Consider the following 22,369-nt stretch of genomic DNA (forward strand, 5'->3'; position numbering starts at 1 on the left):
GGTCATAAATTCATCCAACCTCTCTTAAAAAAACATTAATACATTACAAAAACAACATTTCTTTAAAAACTATTAAGAAACGAAAGAAAAAAAAAAAAAAACACTTCTTTAAGCCTTGAAGCACTCCAGGTAATTAAGACAGAGAAGCAGTTTCCGGACTACCTGCGATATTTGTCATACTACTCCTGTTTAAATTGGTTGAATAGGCCTTTTAAATCATGATGCATGACACAGATGCGGCAATATAAATTACTTTTATACTTTATCAAGTTCATAGACCATTGGCCATGAAAAAATCACTTTAAAGAAATATACCGCATGCAAGTGTTGAATTGTATTTAGTACAAGGAACACATTTAATAGCACTTGTATGTTTAGATGTACAATTGTACATGTACAAAAAAGTCCGAATTCTAAATCTTATCCTATTGTTTCAGCACCATGTTAATGTATTCTGCCTTACTATTTTGTGGATTAATGTGTAAACGGTGAAAATCATTGTCGATGTCGTTACATGTAGCAATGTAGTTCAGGTAAGCTTTCTCTTGAACGACATTTTCATAAACAGGTAGGTTGGGTTCCCCCGGTGAAGTATCATGTAAGAACCCACAAGAAATTTCACTAGCTGAATTATCCAAAGTAGTTTCATTCTCATAGATTGAGTTCTGTTTTGTAATTAGATACACATTTTCGTCGTCAGCACGATTTTGTACCACCAGTGTTGTGTATGGTTGTTCATATATACCATCATAATTGTCTACATCATTGATATTATTGTCTGACGCTACTGATGCATTTTCTGATGACAAGGTAGCTTCATCTCTATTTTCAACACCAATTATGTTGACTGTTGACAGGGTCGGACTTCCGTTTTCTGAAATGAATTTAAGCGACATCAATTATGTTGACGGTTGACAAAATTGGATTTTCGTTTTCTGAATACATTGACATTTTGCATCATTACATTAATCAGATATCGTCATTTAATCATATTTTATCATTATTGAATAAATGACATACAGTTTTTCCCCTAAATATTCGGTTTTATTAAAAAGTTATCAACTTGGATCGATGAAATGCCGTGATTTCCCAGAAATAAGAACTGATAACAGCACATTATTTAATTTCTCTGATGTCATAGAACAAAATTTGTTATCCAGACATTATTGACAACTTTTAGGGACGAATTTTTAGTGAGAACTGGAACAGATTTACAGTTAGCAAAATCAAATTTGGATGTTACCATTTCATTGGATTGTTTTTGGTCATTTGTGTACCTTGTGATGATGTCTGGTTGTTTTCGTCTTCCGTTATATCTGCATAATTAGCACTGTCGACATTACTCGCTTCTGATGTTCGGACATTTACTGCTGTCATCACCCTAAAGATGAAAGCATGCGTAAAACTAAAAAAACATTAGAGGGAGGCAAGCAAAATTTGTGAAATTTTTGTTTACATTTTTATGCAAGTAAAGTTTTAATATGTTGCCTATTAGTTGGGTTTGAAGTGATTGTAGCAATCTGATGTGTTAAGTTTTTTTTTTTTTTTTTTTTTTTTAAGTTTGTTCTTATGCTGTTCTGTTACACCACTGTCATAGATTAGAGGAGGGTTTGCCGCCAGCAAAATTGTTTGATCCTGCAATAGTTTTTATGTGCCGGACCCTAGTCTGGAGCTTGTAAATCAGTGGTTGTTGTTTGTTGCTATATAGCATATTTGTTTTTCGTTTATAGCTTTGCACTTAAATCAGTCGTTTTCTCGTCTGATTTATTTATTTTGTTTTTGATTTCGGTGATTTTTATAGTTTGCTTTGCGGTATGGGTTTTGCTCATCCTCTTAAGTTTGAACATCCTTTTGATATCTTTTGCCTCTTTTTTATACTATTTGGTGTCTGGTAGAGAGTTTAATTGGCACTCATACCACATCGTCTTATCTTTGTATTTATTTAAGGATGCTATCAACGCTGCAATATGGTTTAAATCGATTTTTAATCGGAACTAACGCAGGTTACATTGATTGGTTCGTTTTTGTACCAATTGATTTTAAAGTCAGGCAAACTTTATTCAAAATATTGTAACTTACTTTAAACTAACATTCAATACCAATGAGTATCATATGACTCGCGTCTTGCGTATCTACGTTATTTGTTTTGACATAACCAAGTCATATTCTGTATGTGTCTTTCACAAGTCAGAAGCCTGTTAATAGTGATTTGTTGCTGGTTGCTGTCAACACTGTGTTTTTGTACATACAAGAATTGCAAGACATTTTACCATGTCGCAGTATTTTATAGCTTACTATATTGTATGGGTTCTGTATTATTGATGACCGTACAACGACTTATAGCAGCTAACATGAACGTAATTTGATCTCCAGCGGATAGGTGTCTAACTGGTATTTATACAACATAGTCTTCTTTTTTCATGGTTTTATATTATTCACATTTTATAAAACAAAACTGAGCCACTGGCTTTTTATAGTATGGCCTATTTAAAATACTCGAACACGATTAAAGAAAAAAAAGGATTAAAGAAAATGTAGGTGCTGCGGTACTGCCTTGAGTTTTAACAATCATTTTGAAGCATTTCTTTAATGAAAGTCTGAACTTTCTAAGAAACGAAACTAAGTTTTCAACTCTCCGAGATGAAGTTAAACTTTGACTAATTTGAAATTTTCAAGTCCGTTTTGGTCATATAGCTTTTTGCGCGTTTAGACATGATATTAGTTTAGCTTTCAAATGATTGGATTTGAGCCTTCCTGTTGAACTCAAATAAAAACGATAATTCCGGACTTCACGATACTGGTGATGTTTTATTTTATTTTCTAGCACTAGGTCGACAAAACGGATTCTGGGCTATTTGTCACTGAAGGAATCACTGATTCAATAGTAAATGCTTTGGTACTTAAACGGTGTTACCAAGTGTACTAAAATTATCCATTTCAATTTAAAAAGCTAAAATTTACAATCCCTCACGCAAATTGGACCTTGGATAGATATAAACATGATGGCAGTACGTTTTAGCACAGACAATTAATCTAAAAGTGGTGGGTTGAACAAATGCGTTGCAGAAATGTCTTTGCTTAAAATACAACTTAAGCCTTCGTTTTTTTTACGATACAGATAGACCGAAATGAATCATAATGTCTGTTCTGAGTAATATGTAGGCATTTGTAATTTGACTTCATTTTCAGAAAAAGGCCTCATCGGGGCCAGCATTTTTTCATGAACCTTCTTTGAAACAAATTCATGGAATCTGGTCCTATCTCTTTCTTTTCATATGAACCTTTGTGCAATTATTTTTATTGATATACATTTTGTTTTTAATCCATATCTCAATTGTGCACCTATACCCGAAAATATTTTTTTACGGTTTTTTCCTTGAATAATTGTTTATGTTTGGTGCACATTTCGTATGGTATTTCTGAAAACGAAAACGAAACAATTTCATATTTGAGGAACATGCAATAATCTGAAAACAAGTGTCATATTCTTCTCGTGAAATCGACCTTTTAAAACGATTATTTTGTGTGTACACATTTCTAATGTTTTCCAAATTGTGTTTTATGTTGTTTCCCGAAATTGGAAACATGCAAAACATTTTCCTAATAGAGGGACACGCCAATAATCAGAAAACAAGTTTGTATGTTTTTATAGAAAACCTTCAAAGACCTTCTGCTTCATCTGACCAAAGAGGAATAACTGACATACACGTCATCAGTTCGCAGAAATAGCGACGTCATGCATCGTTGATGGCATGATATTGTTGCATTGACAATAAAATGATTTATCAAAATTCCAGTATAACCCATGTTATTATCCCTCTGATTCGTGCATATGCTTCATTGCTTGATCGTTTGCTGACAGCGGTAACTTTCGCACATAATCTACACATAAATCAAATACGAAATGAGTTATGAATTGTTCAACAATTTGCAACCGATTATAGGTTACTGAAGATACTATAAAAACAAGACATTTTTAAAAACAAAGCATTGCTTTAGAAAGTCTGTTTTGACCGTACAACCATCATATATTTTGTTTATATTTTCAATGCCGAATGTTAATTATAACAACCTAATTGGAGAGTTTTGTGACCAAAACGAATCAAATAAACAATCTTAGACTTTATAAGGTCCGTTTTGCTAAAACACGTGATATCCTAAACATTTTTGAAATTGAACATTCATTACACAGACAAATTTTTATCAAGTGATTTTCACATGAATCTTGCGAAAAGTTCATGTAAAATATCTCAAATTTACAACTTCCAACTAAAACTAGATTGGAAGTGAATATTGTTATGTGCATTTTACACGAATTGAGGTTCACATTAATCGAATGTAACATTTTTTACGTGTATTGCACATGAACTTTTCCAAAATATTGTATTTTGTATGATTCTAACTAAACGTTCCTAATATCGTAACTACAACACCGTTCCCTTTTCACGAATTTGACCTACCGAAAAAGACTTGTTACCGGTTTTGTACTAACAGGAGAAAAACGATGGATGCACATGTGGAGCAGGATCGGCTTTCCTACCCTTCCGGAACACCTGAGATCACCCCCAATTTTTGGTGGGGTTTGTGTTGCTTTTTCTTTAGTTTTTTTATGTTGTGTTTTGTATACTATTGTTTGTCTGTTTGTCTTTTTTCTTTTTAAGCCATGGCGTTGTCAGTTTGTTTTCGATTTATGAGTTTAAATGTCCCTCTGGTATTTTTCGCCCTTCTTGAATTACTTTGTTTGAAAATTCATGTTATTTTCTCGTGAAATTTACGTGAGTTTCATATGATATGCAAGTGAACAAAACGTAAATGAAAAACCATTAGTATCGGCTTGAATTTTATTGAAATATAATAATTTTGTCTAAAAATAAGAAACAAACCTCTTCTTGATCTTCTGTTTAAAGTAACCTACAATTTGAAATATAAACAACAAAAGTTCTTCTTTTTTATTAATCTTTCACATTTGATTAAAGTCAAACTTATATCTTTTTTCTTTATTATACAGTGCTCATTCCAAACCATTTTTAAAGCCTTGTCTTAATGCGATTACAACTTTATGTTCAATAATTATGCAATGAACAATTGAAAATTGTATTGTTAAGTTGTAAAGACACGTGGACAGTTTCATATTATAATGTAATAAGTAAGCTAATTTCATTGTACATTTAGTCGACTATCGTGACAATCCTGAAAACAAATTGTATAAAGCATGGTCATATATTTTGCATATGCATTGTAATGTTTATATTGTCGGTGTTACGTTTTGATTTTTCTGGTAGATATGTCGTCACTATGATAACTAAGACTTACGAACAAATAATCCGATCCCTACTCCCATGATTATATTAACAAACACTAGTACTACAATGACGATGCTTTGGACAGATAGTGATTTTTCACCTGATGAATGAATGGCTGAAAAATGTAATACATTTTTTTTAAATCATATATTGGTACAACTATACTGTTATTAGTACAACAACAATATGTAAAACAGTAATTTACGTATTCATAAATAGAGAGTTCTCATGAAAGAACCACTAGAAATATCACTTTTTATACTGCACCATTATTTGTCTGTTTGTCTTTTTATTTTTGGCCATAACGTTGTCAGTTTGTTTTCGATCTATGAGTTTGACTGTCCCTCTGATATCTTTCGTCCCTCTTTTTTATACTTAGTTCACAAATCAATAAACACTTTTTATCAATTATACTAACATTCAAAACACGTTGTGTTAATCATTCACATATAATATGTCAACTTATAACACAATTTTTAGCATAGTATATCTATAATGATTATAGAATATGCATATACGAAGATGTGATTATTAGCTAAGAATCGGGTAAACTTATCAATACTTTAAATAGACTTATTATAAAAGGCTTCCAATCAAACACTGTAATTTAATCTTAGAATATTGTGTTTTTTGTATATACATAACATATAAAAAATATTTGAATTTTTTATGACTTTCACATAAACCTCTTTGGGATGGTATGACTACCATAACACTGTTTTGTTTAAATAGGTTGGTATGAAAAAAGAAAATACTTCGTTCTATCCTTAGTGCAAACTTATAGAATTATAGGTATCTTGCTTCAACATCAATGATTCAGAAATGAACAAAAAAACAACTCAGCACAAGATGACTCATCAGACCCATAAGTATAGAAAGTAACAACAAAATACGCAAAAGCGGGATATTAAAATACCGAAATAGGTCGTATCCAACAGACAACATAAGACATAAAACATTTCCAACCGTGCTTACAAAAGAAACACCATTACTGAATACCTTAATGTTGCGTATATAAATACCGAGACACGTCGCATAGCAATGCAAATTCACACTCGACAAAACAGTCATGTGGGGGAAAGGTCACGTCGGAACTACGCCGACCAGACGACGTAGATGGTAAACCGCAATTAAGGACGTGGTAAATATGTTGTTAATTGGTTTAGATACAGACACATCATACAGATGCCAAATTCATGATGGTGTCCATGAAATTAACGGACTGTCATTTCCTCCTCATAACTCTGTTAGAGCAGTTTCTGCGTAAGGAACACGCCACTGTATATGAAGGCTACATTGTCTAAACATCACTAGTATAACGTTTCAATTGAGATATGTAAACAGCATACAACGGAGCAGAGGTTATGACACTGGTGAGCAATGAGAAATTGTTAATTGAGGAGTTGAAATCATCGCGTTTTTAGTCCAAAGTCGTCTGTCTGAATCAATATTGATTTACTATAACAATATGCAACATATATTTGTAATGCTACCACCTCCGTGTTAAACAGTTATTTTAAGTCGTTGTAATGGACATGCAGCATATTTGATTTATATTCTGACATTATTTGAAGAAAAATTAATAAGAGTAAACATGTGACAACAGCTGCTAAAATAAAACAAGTATAAAATATAGTTTGATATTAATATTTCTACTTAAATGAATAATTTACAATATTTCTACACTCAAAATATTTAAAGTTTTAATTTCTAAGATTGTAAAAGTCGAAAAATTAAGATATTTAGATTGCAGAAAGAGTTTCAGAAACTACAAGTAAGCTCGAAAAACTGTTTTTTCAATTCCAAATATTAGTATACACATTCATTTCATTTCAATATGTTGCCTTTTTGGTTCAGCTATTGACGCTATAGCTACCATAAGAAACAGAAAGAGTACACGTGTGATGTTACAAAAATTGATAGGAAATTACCTTCAAGTTTATATTGGTCAGATATTTCAAATAGACCACATATAAAGTTCAATAATGAGTTTGCCTGCAATTATTTGTTTGTTGTTTCTATCTATGATCATATATATACGCAAACATTAAAACAAATTATGAAACTAGTTATATACAACTTTTATTGGTCTCTGTTTTAAGCAGTTTTTCGGAAATCGATAAGACAAATAAAATGACATATTGGTTAAATCACATATAATTGTTTTGGATGTTGCGTTACTAGTTTTAACATTCATGCAATTTCTCTGCTAAACCATGTTTTGTATAGTAATGATAGCCTTACATGTGTTTAGATAATCTAGCTGAATAATTTGTTCATTACATAAAGTTATATGATACAGCTCAAACAGAATAACCTTAGATATGTTTTTATGTCAGAACAGTTTGTGTTTTTTTTTTCATTTCAATTCATTTTTATTTCAGAAACACATCATCAGTCAGCAAAAAACGCAATAATGCTATATTCGAATGTTACAACATTATTTTTAAAAAACTATTACAGAAAAGTCAATATTATTTCATCTGTACAAATAAAACAAGAAGATGTGGTATGATTGCCAATGATACAACTCTCCCCACGAGACCAAATGACACAGAACTTAACAACTATAGGTCACCGTACGGCCTTCAACAATGAGCAAAGCCCATACCGCACAATCAGCTATAAAAGGCCCCGAAATGACAATTCATACTAGAAAAACTAACGGCCTAATTTTTGCACAGAAAATGATCAAAAAACAAATATGCAACACATAAACAAACGACAACCACTGAATTACAGGCTCCTGACTTGAGACGGGCACATACATACAGAATCAAGTTTGTTAGATATATTAGAAAAATGAAGAAAAAAAAATCAGCCTACAATAAAAATCTCTTTAGTTGAGGTCATGTTAAAGGTCGGTTATAATTAATCTCTTATCCCTCAATGTTCTTTTACTTTCAATAATAGTTTTAAAAATTATTTTGTAAAATGATAAAATTGATTTATAGATAAAAAAATAAAATATACTTTTGTGTTCCTATAGCAACTGTCCTAGCACCAAACATCTCAAACACTTTGTTCTAGTTTATTAATAAGGAACATGAAACGTTTACGTTCAAAAGCTCAATTTTAACGAGTGTTGATGCGAAAGTGGGTTTTTGGTCAAAGGAAAATGTAAATAAATTGCCAACTCTATTTCAAAGAAATATAACCGCTACACTTTTAGTTGTTTCTATGTTAAGGTGAAAAGCTAAATTACAGGTAATGCAAGTAGCGTTGTAACCAGCAAAGAGTTTAAGCCTTTTTTCATTTGATCGTTCTTTTTCTCTTTTTCTATAGTTTCACCCTTGCCGTTCAATGAACTAAATAGATTTATGAATTATGATCTTCCATCTATTATCTTCTTTATTTGTCTTATATTAGCTTTTGACTAAAGGCGGTTTTCCCCCTAATAATTAATTCAAAGATAAAAAAACATAGGATCTCCTGTTGGTAACCTCCACGTAAACACAGTTCTATATATTAAAACATAGAATCAAAATGAATATTAAAATTTTGCCACTATATATTGTATATTAACTCACCTAAAGTCATTATAGGAGTGAGAGACGTCTTTTTGCTTTCTCCAATTTCATTTGTTGACAATACCCGAACAAGATATCGAGTTTGTGGACTCATGTTAAACAGGACATTTGACATTCTAGCCTGCATGTTATCGATTACAGGTTTTGACCGTCTCCATATTTCCTTTGCCTCTTGTTTGTATTCTATGAAAAATGTCTGTGGAAAGCCCCCGTTGTATCCAAGATACCATAATACTGTCAAATATCTGTCAAATGGAATTACTGACATATTTGTGGGAGGCTCTGGTCGATCTGTTTTGTTGAAAAATTTACATGTTAAAGAAGTTTGATCAAATATAACAGATCACCATGTTAATATCAGTTACCAATTAGTTAAGTCAAATTAATATCACTACCAAGTATGTACTGTTATTTTAGTTTCATTCATAATTGCACAATGTTATCATTTGAAGTAAGTTGTTGCACTGCATACTCATGATGAAGATTTTAAAAATTAAGTAAAATGATACAAATAACAAACTCCGAAGAAAATTCAAACCGGAACGTTCCTAATCAAATGGCAAAATAAAAACCTATATCTTTATCAAACGATTGGAAAACAGCTGTCATATTCCTGATTTGGTGCATGCATTTTCTTATGCATAAAATTGTGGATTAAACCTTGGTTTTATAGCTAGCTTAATCTCTCAATTCAATAATATTGACAACGATGTGGGAATAAAACAAACAGACATAATAGACAGGTTTTTTTTTTTATTTCTTATGGAAAATTGTTCTTTACAGGGTTGAAAAACAAAAGTTTTGATAGAAATAAATTAAAAGAAAGATCTAATTTTTAAATTATCCAGAAGTTCTTTAGAGTTCTTTAGAGTTCACATATGTGTAATACTACACCTAATTAAATGAGCATCTACAAATTCTGAATGTGAATAAATATGTCAATTGGACCTGCTTTGATATGATAACTGCACTTGATTTTATGCTTGATAACATTTTATTCGTTATGGAGATTATGTATATCGTCAAGTTTTCGGAATTCAAATGGGAACTAACTGTGTACAACTAATTGCGGGCCTGTTTCTGTATCGATTTACAATCAATCACTAAATTCAGCAAATACCCATCGAAACATAATTTGATAAAATAATTTAATAACACTGTTAGATGTTTGGATGATATATCATGCCTCATTCAGGACGACTCTTCATGCTATAGTATGTACACTAAATATATTCATCCTGCTGAACTGAATTCAAATAAAGTTCATACGAACAATGAACACTGAACATTTTTTATCTTTATATTTACATCCATTACGGCAACATTAATTATTATTACACCATAAATTTAAGATAAAATAAATCTCACTAAACCTGTTTAACCCCGCGCATTTATGGCTTGTACTACGCCATAAGCCTCTGGCCTTTTTAAGTCTTGAATTTTTTTTAAATTTTTGTTCAATTATATTTCGGAGTTAATGTGACGTCCATTTTCGTTGAAGTGGTACACATTTTGTAGAAGGGCTATCTGAGGTGCGCCTCCGGATGCAGGATTTTCTCGCTGGGTTGAGGATCCTTTGGTGACCTAAGACTGTAAATGTGCTCTTTTGTCGAGCTGTTGTCTTCTCAACACATTCCGCGTTTCGATTCTCAAATTTGTTAACTCATTCTAGAGTTAACTTTATTTAAGGGCCTGTCATAAAGTAAACATTCCGGGCTGTCGTTAGATCGAATCTGCTTACATATAAGGTATCCGGCTTTTTATAGATATCCTATCTTGAATGGTACTTGTGAGATTTTGATATCGCTTGATGTATTCTATCTTGGTATAATAAAATACTCGCCATTGACAATTTGATTATTACTATAATCATTATTATTATTTTTTTTTTTATTATTACTATCATCATTATCATTGTTAGTGCTATTATCATCACTATTCACGAGTATCTACTGCGCTCAATTCTGTACTATTTAGACAATACGCTTGCAGTCAATGAAGGTCTGTTCGGTTTATATTCAGATTGTTAAGTACTTCTTATTTACATGTACACATCAACAGCATACGGGATTGTCTGAAACACAACTGGACAGTAATGAATTGACTATAAGCAAATGTTTTGCACTGATATTAATCGCAGTGAATAAGTCTGCAAATTAAATGAAAAACAAAAACTATATGACTAAATGACTTAATATTCACACTTCCTGGATGAAGTTTCAATTTCAAAATTATTGTTAAAGACACAAATGTATTTCACTTATTTGTATAGAATTCCGTTTAGTGATATTCATGTGCGAAATTGGTAAGATACACCTATACATTTGTAAGAGTGTAAGATTTCCAAAATGAAATTGATACTTTTATAAAGGTGTCGTCAAGGCGTAAACAGATAAAAAAAAACTAAAAAGTTATTTAACTTACTTTCCGATTTTATCTTCACCGTTAGTTCATTACACCCTTTTTTGTTGCAAGCTTCTATTGTATAATCTGTAAAGTCTTCTATTTTATCAAATGTCAGTTGGAATGTTATCTTTATACAAGCCACTGTTATGTTTACACCATAGACAATGTCCTGTATTCGAATCATCTCCTGTATTTCATGTGCATTTAGATACTTAATCCGTTTTGATAGGTTTGTTTTTAATTTGCCATACTTATTGTAAACTAGCACTGTCAAGTTAATTTCTTTACCATAACGACCGATTTGAGTTTGCTTATTTGAGTTCACAAATGACGGTGGAACTAAAATAAAATTAATAGAGAAGATTACCATTTTATTATTTTAAACTGACATTTTTCCTGCTATTTGGTCGGGTTGTTGTTTTTTTGACTCCGTACCCGTTTCCATTCTCAATCTTATTTGTCAGAAATAATATGAAACAAGCTCGCCATGGCAAGCTGATATTCGAGTTGGGGAAGTCAGTATAATTAACTGAAAGGCTATTATTTGTTGCATCGGCAATTATTCTTAACTCTATGAAATGTCTTTTGAGAAAACAAAATGAACAGCAATGCTGTCAATAGAACTATGTAACGCGTAAACACGTGATGATAATTGTTCGGTTGTATGACTGAATTCGGCAGCACATCGTTTCATCCACTATTTCCTATAATTATACCATTTAATTGTTTTATGGTGTGATATTCAATAAATACATTTGATATTGGGTGATAAAGCTGTACGACTTGAATATTAACTGCAAGCATGTTATCATCAGTTTCATCACGGAAGACCTTACTGTGACGTTGAGTTGAAGAACAAACACAAGGAATTGATTCTTCGCAAACTTTATATTTCAAGTACTTCATGACAGTTTGTATTATTTTCACATGTTTCATGTAACACAATACATTTTTGTAACGGCATATATTCATTGAAAGTTTATATTGATGCATGCTGAAGACCTAGTAGGGAATAACATGAATGACATTTCAAAACAACTAACAAACATTTAAAAGAAATATAAGTTCGTTTGATTCATATAAAAATGTTTTCCATACGTTACCTTTATTGTTTATGAGAACTGATCCTTTCTGATATAAGCGTCCATTTGTACCATTTATACCGTTGGAAGTTTTGCATTTGTAAATGCCGTCAATTTCGTTTAACCGGTTGTCAGTGGTGTATTTCATTCTAAGCGTACCGTCAGGTGTCCCCTGAACATTTCGAATATGTTCTTTGAATTCAGACCAGTGTTCCCAATCCCCAAAAGTATAATTTTCAGGGTTTCCGCTCGGATTGCAGATAAGTGTTAATTTGTTTTTCGTTAGTTTGCGTCTTATTTCAACAACTGGAGAATCTGTAAAAAAAATCTTAAGTAATTGTTCAGGTAAATATCTTTATGACAGCAACTATTTAAAGTTATATTTTACCTTTCATGCTTAAAATAAAATATCAAAAAAAAAGTAGTTGCAATGATATCGAGAAATATTTTGATGCTTTGAATTTAGAAATTTAAATTTTCTGTGGAAAAGAACCAAACATAATGCAAGGTATGGTGATTTTATGTTTGGAAAAAAAGAAGTAATATACAGAACATCGTCTCAGTCGAGCTGCACTTCAAACGTTAGATATGAACCCTCACCCAACGAAAAGCTAGAAAAATTTATATACAGAGAAAACTAAAGATGTGTCTGTTAATCAGTTACGGCATTCATCGTTATCTGTGAAAATCTGCTGTTTTGTCAAAGCATTTGATAAACTAGCATGTTAAACTGATGACAGAGAATTTTATCCAAATAAAAAAAGAATGCAACGATGTTATATCACGACTTTGATTGGATGACAATATCGTAAAATTCTTCCTGTCTGTAACTAAGAAAGCCGATATTTTGAATTCCGAAATGTATTGACATATAATTTCTCCAATAAAGAGCAAAAAACTCACATTTTAAACCTAGACATCATCTGTTTACCAATTAATATTACAATCATGAAGCTTACAAGTAGCCAGAAAACTCCAGATGTTTACGTTTGAAGCCGGAAGCATACCTATGACGTCACATAGTTTAGGCGCCAACGAAGATAACATTAGTTCGCGGAATTTTCGTTTCATGAAGATTGTACGCTGAAATAATGACTAAATTCATTGATTTGTTTATTTTGCATCAGAATAGAGATACGCGTCGCCAGGTAAACTCAAACCTTTAAATACAATACAGTTATTTCTAAATTCTCTTGAATTGTTTTAAAATAACCTAGTATCAAAGTCATTTCTTCACTTACACACCCTCATGCAATGTTGACCCGTGATGAATTGTGCTATTCTTTGTTTGTCTCTTTTGATAATTTATGCCCTTATGTATTCATGAATTTATACATGCTTGAATTTCATTTTTTTTCGTATGAGCGTCTTGATGAACCTAATTTCAGGAAATTTCTCACGCACTAAATTTATAAAGTGCTTTATTGTGTTTTACACTAATGAAATTCTTAACAAAACACCTTCCATTTTAAGATAGGTAATTCGTATTTTTTTGCAATAATTTTTTTTAAGAAGTGACACGTATTTTCTTAAATAAATGTACATCTTCAAAAGACACTTTTCATTTAGAACCGTAAAATAATCTTGGAAACGTTTGGCAAACAAACGACGGCTAAACATGGCTTACTTGTCTATTATACTTGTATCTCTTTATTTAAAGCATAATAGGTGGTCTTATACAATATATATTTATCTTGCATCTGATTTTTATTTAATGAACCATGTGATTTCTTTACACCATTTGAACAATCTTGAGGCATAAGTTGACAAGGGACAGATACACCATGAAGAAAAGAAAAATGGTGAGAAAATCAACAGTTCAAAATTAACATAGCGTAAACTTATCCTTTCAACAGAAAAACCTGAAAGAAAATCTCTAGAGAGCAGATTCTTCTGACCAAGTGAAGTAGCTACACATTTTACCTGTGTTAGTATAAACCTATAAGCATGATTACATATATATACTATTACATATATTATGCTATTACATACGATTAACGTTTTTGTCGGTTTGTGATACATAAGAAAATGATAAAAATAATTTATTCTTTCGACTATCGATAACAATTACATATTTAACCATGTCTTACAGACTCTTAAAAAAGACAGCATAAAATTATATCTGTTTTGTTGTTTAAATGCAAATAACAATTTAGGCTGACAAACTCAGTATTTCAAACATGACTACAAAATGAAAAACCTCGATAAAACATAGTTTCGCTGTATATAACTAGCTCACTCACATTTATTACAAATTCGTTCAATTATTGAAAATTATTTTCTACGAACAATAGAATTGTATATACCTTATATATCCATACAAAAACAAAATATACTTATTTTGAGCCACTGTGAAAGCTTCTATATATGAATTTTGACCGTGACAAGAGGTATGGCTTGCTTTTTAAATGATTACAAAAATGACTACGGCGTTTATGTTATTCTAATAACGGTACCAACTATACTGTATTACATGCATAAGACCACAATATTTTAAAATCTCAAACAATACAAACATTGAAGAGCTAACAAAAGCAATAAAGGACCTAAACTATAGCCAAATGTGGACAAGGATTCAGAGTTTTGCATAAAGGAATTATATTCCTTTATATTACAAGATTTCCAAAAAATTCAACAGAAAATTAGATTGAAACAATATTTGTTTTTATGCAGGTATCCAAGTCCTGGCTGTCAATATTTTTTTACCAACATGCAGTTTGGTCAACAGAAATTATTTCGCTTTGTCACAAATATTATAATTTTGAATGATGTTTAAGAATTGAATTGTTTTGCGAAACACTATGCATGATTGACGATTTTGTTTCTGTTCGATAAAGAAGTTTATATTGCACATGTTTCATATGTTTTATGGAATCATTTTATCAGACGAGGGCTACAAAATACCATGTTTTCTTAATGTTTGCTGAAAATACGAACGGTCATTGTTAAAATTTGCATTTGAGTTGACGGTAAATACACAGAATTCCATTTCTGAAGACCTTGCAAAACTAAAATTACTGACAATAAGTTATCGTCCTTTGTAATTGATTTTCGTTGTCCACGAATATAGTCCCTAGTGTGGACAGTGAGTTACTAGCACATTTTTTTTATATCCCTTCCAGTTGAGTAGGTCCGGAAAGGTCCGATTTTGGCCTCAAAATTCAGGTTCATCTGATGAAAGATTTTGGACACTTTTTAAACACTTAAGTGTCTACTTCAGTCGATTCAATTAGTTAATGTGAGAAAGATTTGAACTGATTAAGTCATTAGAGACGGTCAAATCCAAGCATAAATATGAAAAATCTATCAAATATGTTATAATATATCACTTTTCAGACAGTTTTTGTCAAAAATGAAAGTGGCCGCATCCGTGTTCAGCCTCAACCTTTATATATGTTATGTATTATCTTCAAATACAACTTACATTTAGATATTAAGAATGAACACAAATGCGGCCACTTCCATATTTTGGGACCAAAAAGGGGTCGTAGTGGACCTACTCCTTTATTTTGTCATGTTTGATGCCTCAAAAAGCGAGTAGGGGGATAAAATTACACTGTAAAAAAATTGGGTCATGAATTTAAAAGTGAAGAAGTGATTTTGGTCCAGCTGAAAAAGGTTAAAAATTAGCACTCCGATAGCTGTCAAAAGATTTCAAAACCCCCTTAACATAAAATTGTCCATATTTTGAGTTAGAGCAGATGAAGTTTTCTATAATTTTGATATAATTTGTCCCAAAAGTAGTACAATACACTGTAAAAATATTATTGAAAAAGCGCAGGTGTGATTTTTTTAATTTACATTTATTGTCTAAAAGAAATGCACTACGAAATAACTGTGGTCTCGGACCATAGAGGCTTCATGTTTTTTCTTTTCTGCATAGTGTGTGCTAGTTTAAGTATTCAATTTGACAAAATAACGTTAAACAATCGAAAAAAGATACCTTTATTAATTATTTCAATACTAGTATGTATAATGCAGATTGCAACATGAAGGAAATACAACTTTTATTTATATTACTAACCAGATTTTGATTTAAAAGTTGTTAAATTCTAATAGGAGTTGAACGAAAAAAAGGGTCTCTATCTTTTACTTAAAGGTTTTTAATAATAATTTATATTTCCATTCACCAAAAATGAAATTCTTCGCAACAGGTTACCGTTAACAAATGTCTTTTTTTTTAACTAAACTGCAAATGCTTCATATTTTATCAATTTTTGCATTAAATGTCCTCGCTTGCCAACAATTTTGTATCCGAAAACTTCACCTGAAAATGTATACTTCCAATATAGATTTGGGTTTGGTTATCTATATCATTGTTGTACGTATTTAGGATTAAGAATTGAGGCATTGTATTATAATTAAAACCCAACAATACATATTGCTCTGTGATAATGTGAATTGTGGTTTAAATTTAGAGAAATTTTGAAAAAGACCCTCGTGCAAATTTGGGGAAGACTAGCTTGATCTCTTTATAACAGACACCAAACTATTCAAACTATGAAAATGTATATTCTCGATTCGTTTCAAAACAATACTTTAAAAAGTATTCATTTTAACTTTAATAACTAAACAATTAACTTACACTGAATATTCAAACGTACTTCACATGATAATGGATTCACTAGTAATGAACTGTAGGCAGAACAAGTAAATAATTGCATGTTGTCCAGTTTTGTTGGAATGAAGGAATATGTGATACGATCACTGCCCTTATTCGTAATATTTGATCCATTTATACTCAAAACGAGTGTTTCTACAGGTGGTCTTCCACTTTTGACAACACAGACGATCGTTAGAATGTTTCCTTCGACTCCACGAACTACTTTCGTTCCCTTTATCATTATTGATCCTTGTACTATTAAGTTAGAAGGTAAACCTAATGAATATAGAATGAATTATATTTAAAATAAAACAGCTAAATGTAATAAATGACGACATGCTTGTATATAATTCTTTAAATCCATTACAATTGATCCATGATGAATAGTTGGCTCATTGGCAATCATACCACATCTCTTTTTTTTTTTAATAAACCTAAATAAGGAAAGGTTCCAACCTACATGTACTTAGAATCAAAATGCGGACTTAAATCAGTATCCGAATTGATCACTTTGGCTTGATTGTCACGTTTTTATTTTTATTTCTCTGTCGCCACATTAGGGAAACTTATAACGGATTCAAGTGTGGGTAGTGATCCACCTAAATGTTTCACAAAGAAAAAAAAGACAACAACAAAAAAATAACGCATTGGTGGAAATCTATGTAAGTCATGTATTGGATTTTTCTACACAGAAAGAACTATGGTAAGTATGAGTAGCAATACTCTGAAGATCTATTATGATTCGGTAAAAATCACCAAATTTGTGTTGCGTTTTTATAATTCGTCAATATAATACAAGTCATCTTATGTAATTATTTTGCCCTTTCTTATGACGGTTTGTCATACTTTACTCTCTACTTTTAAATGAACTCCTTCATGAAAATTCGATGTTGTTACTCTTTCTATATCCCTTTTGGTAATAAAAATAGAAAAACAAACAAAGGATATGAGAGTATCCCTCTATGATACAGCATCAGAACATGATCAGCAAAAACAATGGAAAGGAACGCCGCTTTTATTGCTGTTCTTCATATCAAATCACAGTTAGGCCTTCAACACGGAGCAAAAAAGTTCACCTTAGTAGAAGTTTAAGATTGCTAAAGGGCTGGTTGAGCGGAATTCTTTGCAAAATGATTTGAATAGACTTTTTGAAGATATATCACCACCAAATCGAGCCCGATCATCAAGAACATAATTACTGGAAAGGAGTACACATTTGAAACAAATCATTCCTACGCATAGGTGTTCATATACAGCTATGTCGAATATGTTTTAGTTACAAAAGTATCAAACGAAAGGTGGAGGACACTGGTGATCCTTGTTCATGTTGTTGAAAACATATTTACTGATACTCTTGAATAATTCAAAAATGTATGAATAATTTTTTTAATAAAGGTCATATATTAATAATTCACCTGTATATCAACATGTACATGGGGTATAAATTTCGTAACTTATTCGGAAATTCATGAATTTGCAGCTGCCACCCAGACTTTATAATACGTCTGAGCAGAAAGTTGGTTAACTAGGGTTATGTCAACGAACATCTCTTCCTTCTTCCTAAAAAGATCATCGGAGGATACCAAGACCTTGTTGAAAAATATTCCGTATCAACTTCAAAATAATACATGATGGTCTTGAAGTATAGATTATATGTACGGACGTTGTTTATCATAATAAGGACGTGTCACAGTGCTCTTGTATTTGTCATTGTAAATTAATAACCTTTACTCTTTTGTCCATTTTTGGTAATATCCTTATGACGTGGCTTGGAACTTATGCATCCCGCCAATGTGCTGTTGTACTTTGGTTTTTTTTTTGTATTCTTGTCTTTCATGTTTGCTTATGTGCTTTGTCTATATTGTGTTTCTTTGTTGACATATCAGTTGTTTTTACAATGATTAAGATTATAACACAATGTTGATGCTGTACCCCTATTTTTGACATTTTTTTACCTATTATGTCTGTTTGTTTTGTTCACACATTGTTTCCAATATAATGAAATTATATGTGACTGTCATTCAATTAACAGATTTAACTAGATATAAATACAGGTTAAATCAACCATGTTCTACATCAGAAAATGCATGTACCAAGTCAGCAATATTACTTTCCATTTGTTTGATGTGTTTGAAAAATTGGAAAGTCCCTTTGAGTACGTTTTCGTTTTATTTTACTTCTTTTTTTTCTTCGTTTTCCTGACTTGGTACAGGTATATCCGTATTTAGAATATGGTAGATTAAACCTGGCTTTAAAGCTAGCAAATCTCTCAGTTGTATGACAGTTGCATAGAACCCCATTATATTGACAAAAAAGTGTGAACAAAATAAACAAACATAATAGGTGAACATTTTAAAAATTAGTATACACCAGTCAACATTGTGTTATAATCTTAATCACTATAAACCAAACAACAATGTCAACACAGAATTTCTAACTGGCATATAGACACTCTATAGACAAAACACACAAGCAAAAATGAAAGACATGAACACAAAGAATGACAATCAAGTGATGTATAAATACATACCTATAGTCTACTTTATTATAACCTTTAATTCAAAACACTTGTATGAAATACGCAGATGTGGTTTAATTGACAATTAGACAACTATGCAGCAGAGTAAAAATGAAATTGGTGTACGATATCATGGACAACCGAACGGCCATCAAAGAGAAAAAAAAATCATATATTAAGCAGGTACAAAATGCAGCCGTATGAAAAAGATAAAACAATTCCAACGAGAAAAATTAACGGCTTTTCTAGGAACAAAACAGTTTAAGAAAAAAAAACAAAATTAACAGATATGAACCAACTACAACCACTACACTACGAATTCCTGACTTAGAACAGATACATAAAGAATGTGGCGGGGCTTAACATGTGTGTGAGCACTAAAATTTCCGCATAACATGAGACAGTAATAGTACAACATGAGAACACACTGTAGAAATAAGTAGCAATGGATCAAAAGATTGGTAATTATTAGAAGAGAGTAAGGTAAATTATTACTATTTTAAAAAAACATCAGGTTAAAATGATAACGGAAATAGAATTTAAATAAAATCTGATCAATGTTTTCCCCCTGAAAATATGGCGTTATTTGGTACAAGGTAATCTAGTAGTCGTCTTGTTAAATTGCTCAATAAAGGCGTTGCGTATATTATATTTTGACAGAGTATCAAAAAAACAAATATCAAGAAACATAACTTCTTAGCATTTTAAGATCCATTTTATACATACACATTTGAAGCTTCTAACATTTCGCCGTATGTATTTATCACCTGACCTCCAAAGTTTTACTCTGTTTTTCTAAAATAAAATTACGTAGTCTACATCAGGGGTTCCATTGTATCCTGTCCAGTAAACCTAGGACGATGTGGTGATCCGAAGCAAATTATTCATCGAGTGGCTATAACTCATATATTGACACATTTGCTGTGTCAATTTATATATATATATATCTGGTATAGTTTTTACAAAAGCAAAAAATTGATAAAAAAAAAGTTGGCAACAATGTATGTATGAGTAACTATTCAACTTATTTTGGCTGTTTCGTTGTTTTTTTTAAGTCATAAATTAAAACTCATAACAATACAAAAACAGGTTCGCAATAAGTGATGCACAGTTAGTCCCCACTGTAATTCCGATAACTTGACAATATACGGAATCTCCAAAGCAAACAAAAATGTTATCAAGTAAAAATTCAAGGTCATTTATAGTATCAAAGCATGTTCAATTGACATAGCTCTATAGTTTGTTGCTACTAAAAAATGACCTGAAAGAGTCTTGAAGTATAGATTCTAGGTACTGACGTTGTTTATCATAATAAGTACGTGTCACAGTGCTCTTGTATTTGTCATTGTAAATTAATAACTCTTACTGTTTTGTCCATTTTTGGTAATATCCTTATGACGTGGCTTGGTACGTATGCATCCTGCCAACGTGCTGTTGTACTTTGGTTTTTTTTTGTATTCTTGTCTTTCATGTTTGCTTATGTACTTTGTCTATTTTGTGTTTCTTTGTTGACATATCGGTTGTTTTTATAATGATTAAGATTATAAGACAATGTTGATGCTGTACCCCTATTTTTGACATTTTTTTACCTATTATGTCTGTTTGTTTTGTTCACACATTGTTCCAATATAATGAAATTATAAGTGACTGCCATGCAATTAACAGATTTAGCTAGATATAAATCCAGGTTAAATCAACCATGTTCTACATCAGAAAATGCCTGTACCAAATCAGCAATATGACAGTTACTTTCCATTCGTTTGATGTGTTTGAAAAATTGGAAAGTCCCTTTGAGTTCGTTTTTGTTTGATTTAACTTTTCTTTCTTCGTTTTCCTGACTTGGTACAGGTATATCCGTATTTAGAATATGATAGATTGCACCTGACTTTAAAACTAGCTAAATCTCTCAGCTGTATGACAGTTGCATAGAACTCTATTATATTGACAAAAAAGTGTGAACAAAACGAACAAACATAAAGGTAAAAATTTTAAAATTTAGTATACACAAGTCAACATTATGTTATAATCTTAATCACTATAAAACAAACAACAATATCAACACAGAATTACTAACTGGCATATAGACACTCTATAGACAAAACACACAAGCAAAAATGAAAGACATGAACACAAAGAATGACCATATTACAATTACACAATCACGTGATGTATAAACACATACCTATAATCTACTTTATTATAACATTTATTTTAAAAAACTTGTATGAAATACGGAGATGTGGTTTAATTGTCAATTAGACAACTATGCAGCAGAGTAAAAATGAGATTGGTGTACGATATCATGGACAACCTAACGGCCATCAAAGAGAAAAAAAAATCATATATTAAGCAGGTACAAAATGCAGCCGTATGAAAAAAGTAAAACAATTCCAACGAGAAAAATTGATGGCTTTTCTAAGAACAAAACAGTTTAAGAAAAAAATAGAATTAACAGACATGAACCAACTACAACCACTACACTACGGGTTCCTGACTTAGAACAGATACATAAAGAATGTGTCGGGGCTTAACATGTGTGTGAGCACTAAAATTTCCGCATAACATGAGACAGTAATAGTACAACATGAGAACACACTGTAGAAATAAGTAGCAATGGATCAAAAGATTGGTAATTATTAGAAGAGAGTAAGGTAAATTATTACTATTTAAAAAAACATCAGGTTAAAATGATAACGGAAATAGAATTTAAATAAAATCTGATCAATGTTTTCCCCCTGAAAATATGGCGTTATTTGGTACAAGTTAATCTAGTAGTCGACTTGTTAAATTGATCAATAAAGGCGTTGCGTATATTATATTTTGACAGAGTATCTGTATACTTCAAATGTACTTTATTTCAATTGTACAATTTTAATTTGTATGCAGAATTACTTACGTTGTAATTGCAAATTGAAAACTTTTTGATG

General features: G+C 31.3%; 1 protein-coding gene across 2 annotated transcripts; it reads right to left on the reverse strand.

The window, feature by feature from the left end:
* Positions 1-238: 238 nt before the first annotated feature.
* On the reverse strand, positions 239-17,194 carry LOC127717468 (uncharacterized). 2 transcript variants are annotated; one of them, XM_052223107.1, is made up of 8 exons: positions 16,907-17,194; positions 12,343-12,636; positions 11,258-11,578; positions 8,834-9,124; positions 5,314-5,418; positions 4,884-4,911; positions 1,278-1,381; positions 239-874 (listed from the first exon to the last, which is right to left on the reverse strand). In XM_052223107.1, the coding sequence occupies exons 1-8, from the start codon at positions 17,163-17,165 to the stop codon at positions 426-428; spliced, it is 1,851 nt and encodes a 616-aa protein (XP_052079067.1). In that variant the 5' UTR covers positions 17,166-17,194; the 3' UTR covers positions 239-425. The 2 variants fall into 2 exon arrangements, with proteins under 2 accessions (XP_052079067.1, XP_052079068.1); XM_052223108.1 differs by lacking the exons at positions 11,258-11,578; positions 12,343-12,636; positions 16,907-17,194 and having other exon boundaries at positions 8,834-9,309.
* Between the last annotated feature and the right edge of the window lie 5,175 nt (positions 17,195-22,369).

This window comes from Mytilus californianus, unplaced genomic scaffold (assembly GCF_021869535.1).
Source record: "Mytilus californianus isolate M0D057914Y unplaced genomic scaffold, xbMytCali1.0.p SCAF_10, whole genome shotgun sequence".
In the NCBI taxonomy this organism is placed as follows: Eukaryota; Metazoa; Mollusca; class Bivalvia; order Mytilida; family Mytilidae; genus Mytilus; species Mytilus californianus.

What these genes read in the sequence shown, in the direction of transcription:
- LOC127717468 (XM_052223107.1), bottom strand. Translation starts at nt 17,165, where the DNA reads ATGATAAAGGGAACGAAAGTAGTTCGTGGAGTCGAAGGAAACATTCTA. An exon ending in AGTACGTTTGAATATTCAGT is followed by an intron (nt 12,637 to 16,906) that starts GTAAGTTAATTG and finishes TTTTTTTTACAG; the next exon opens with ATTCTCCAGTTGTTGAAATA. An exon ending in AGTTCTCATAAACAATAAAG is followed by an intron (nt 11,579 to 12,342) that starts GTAACGTATGGA and finishes ATTTTATTTTAG; the next exon opens with TTCCACCGTCATTTGTGAAC.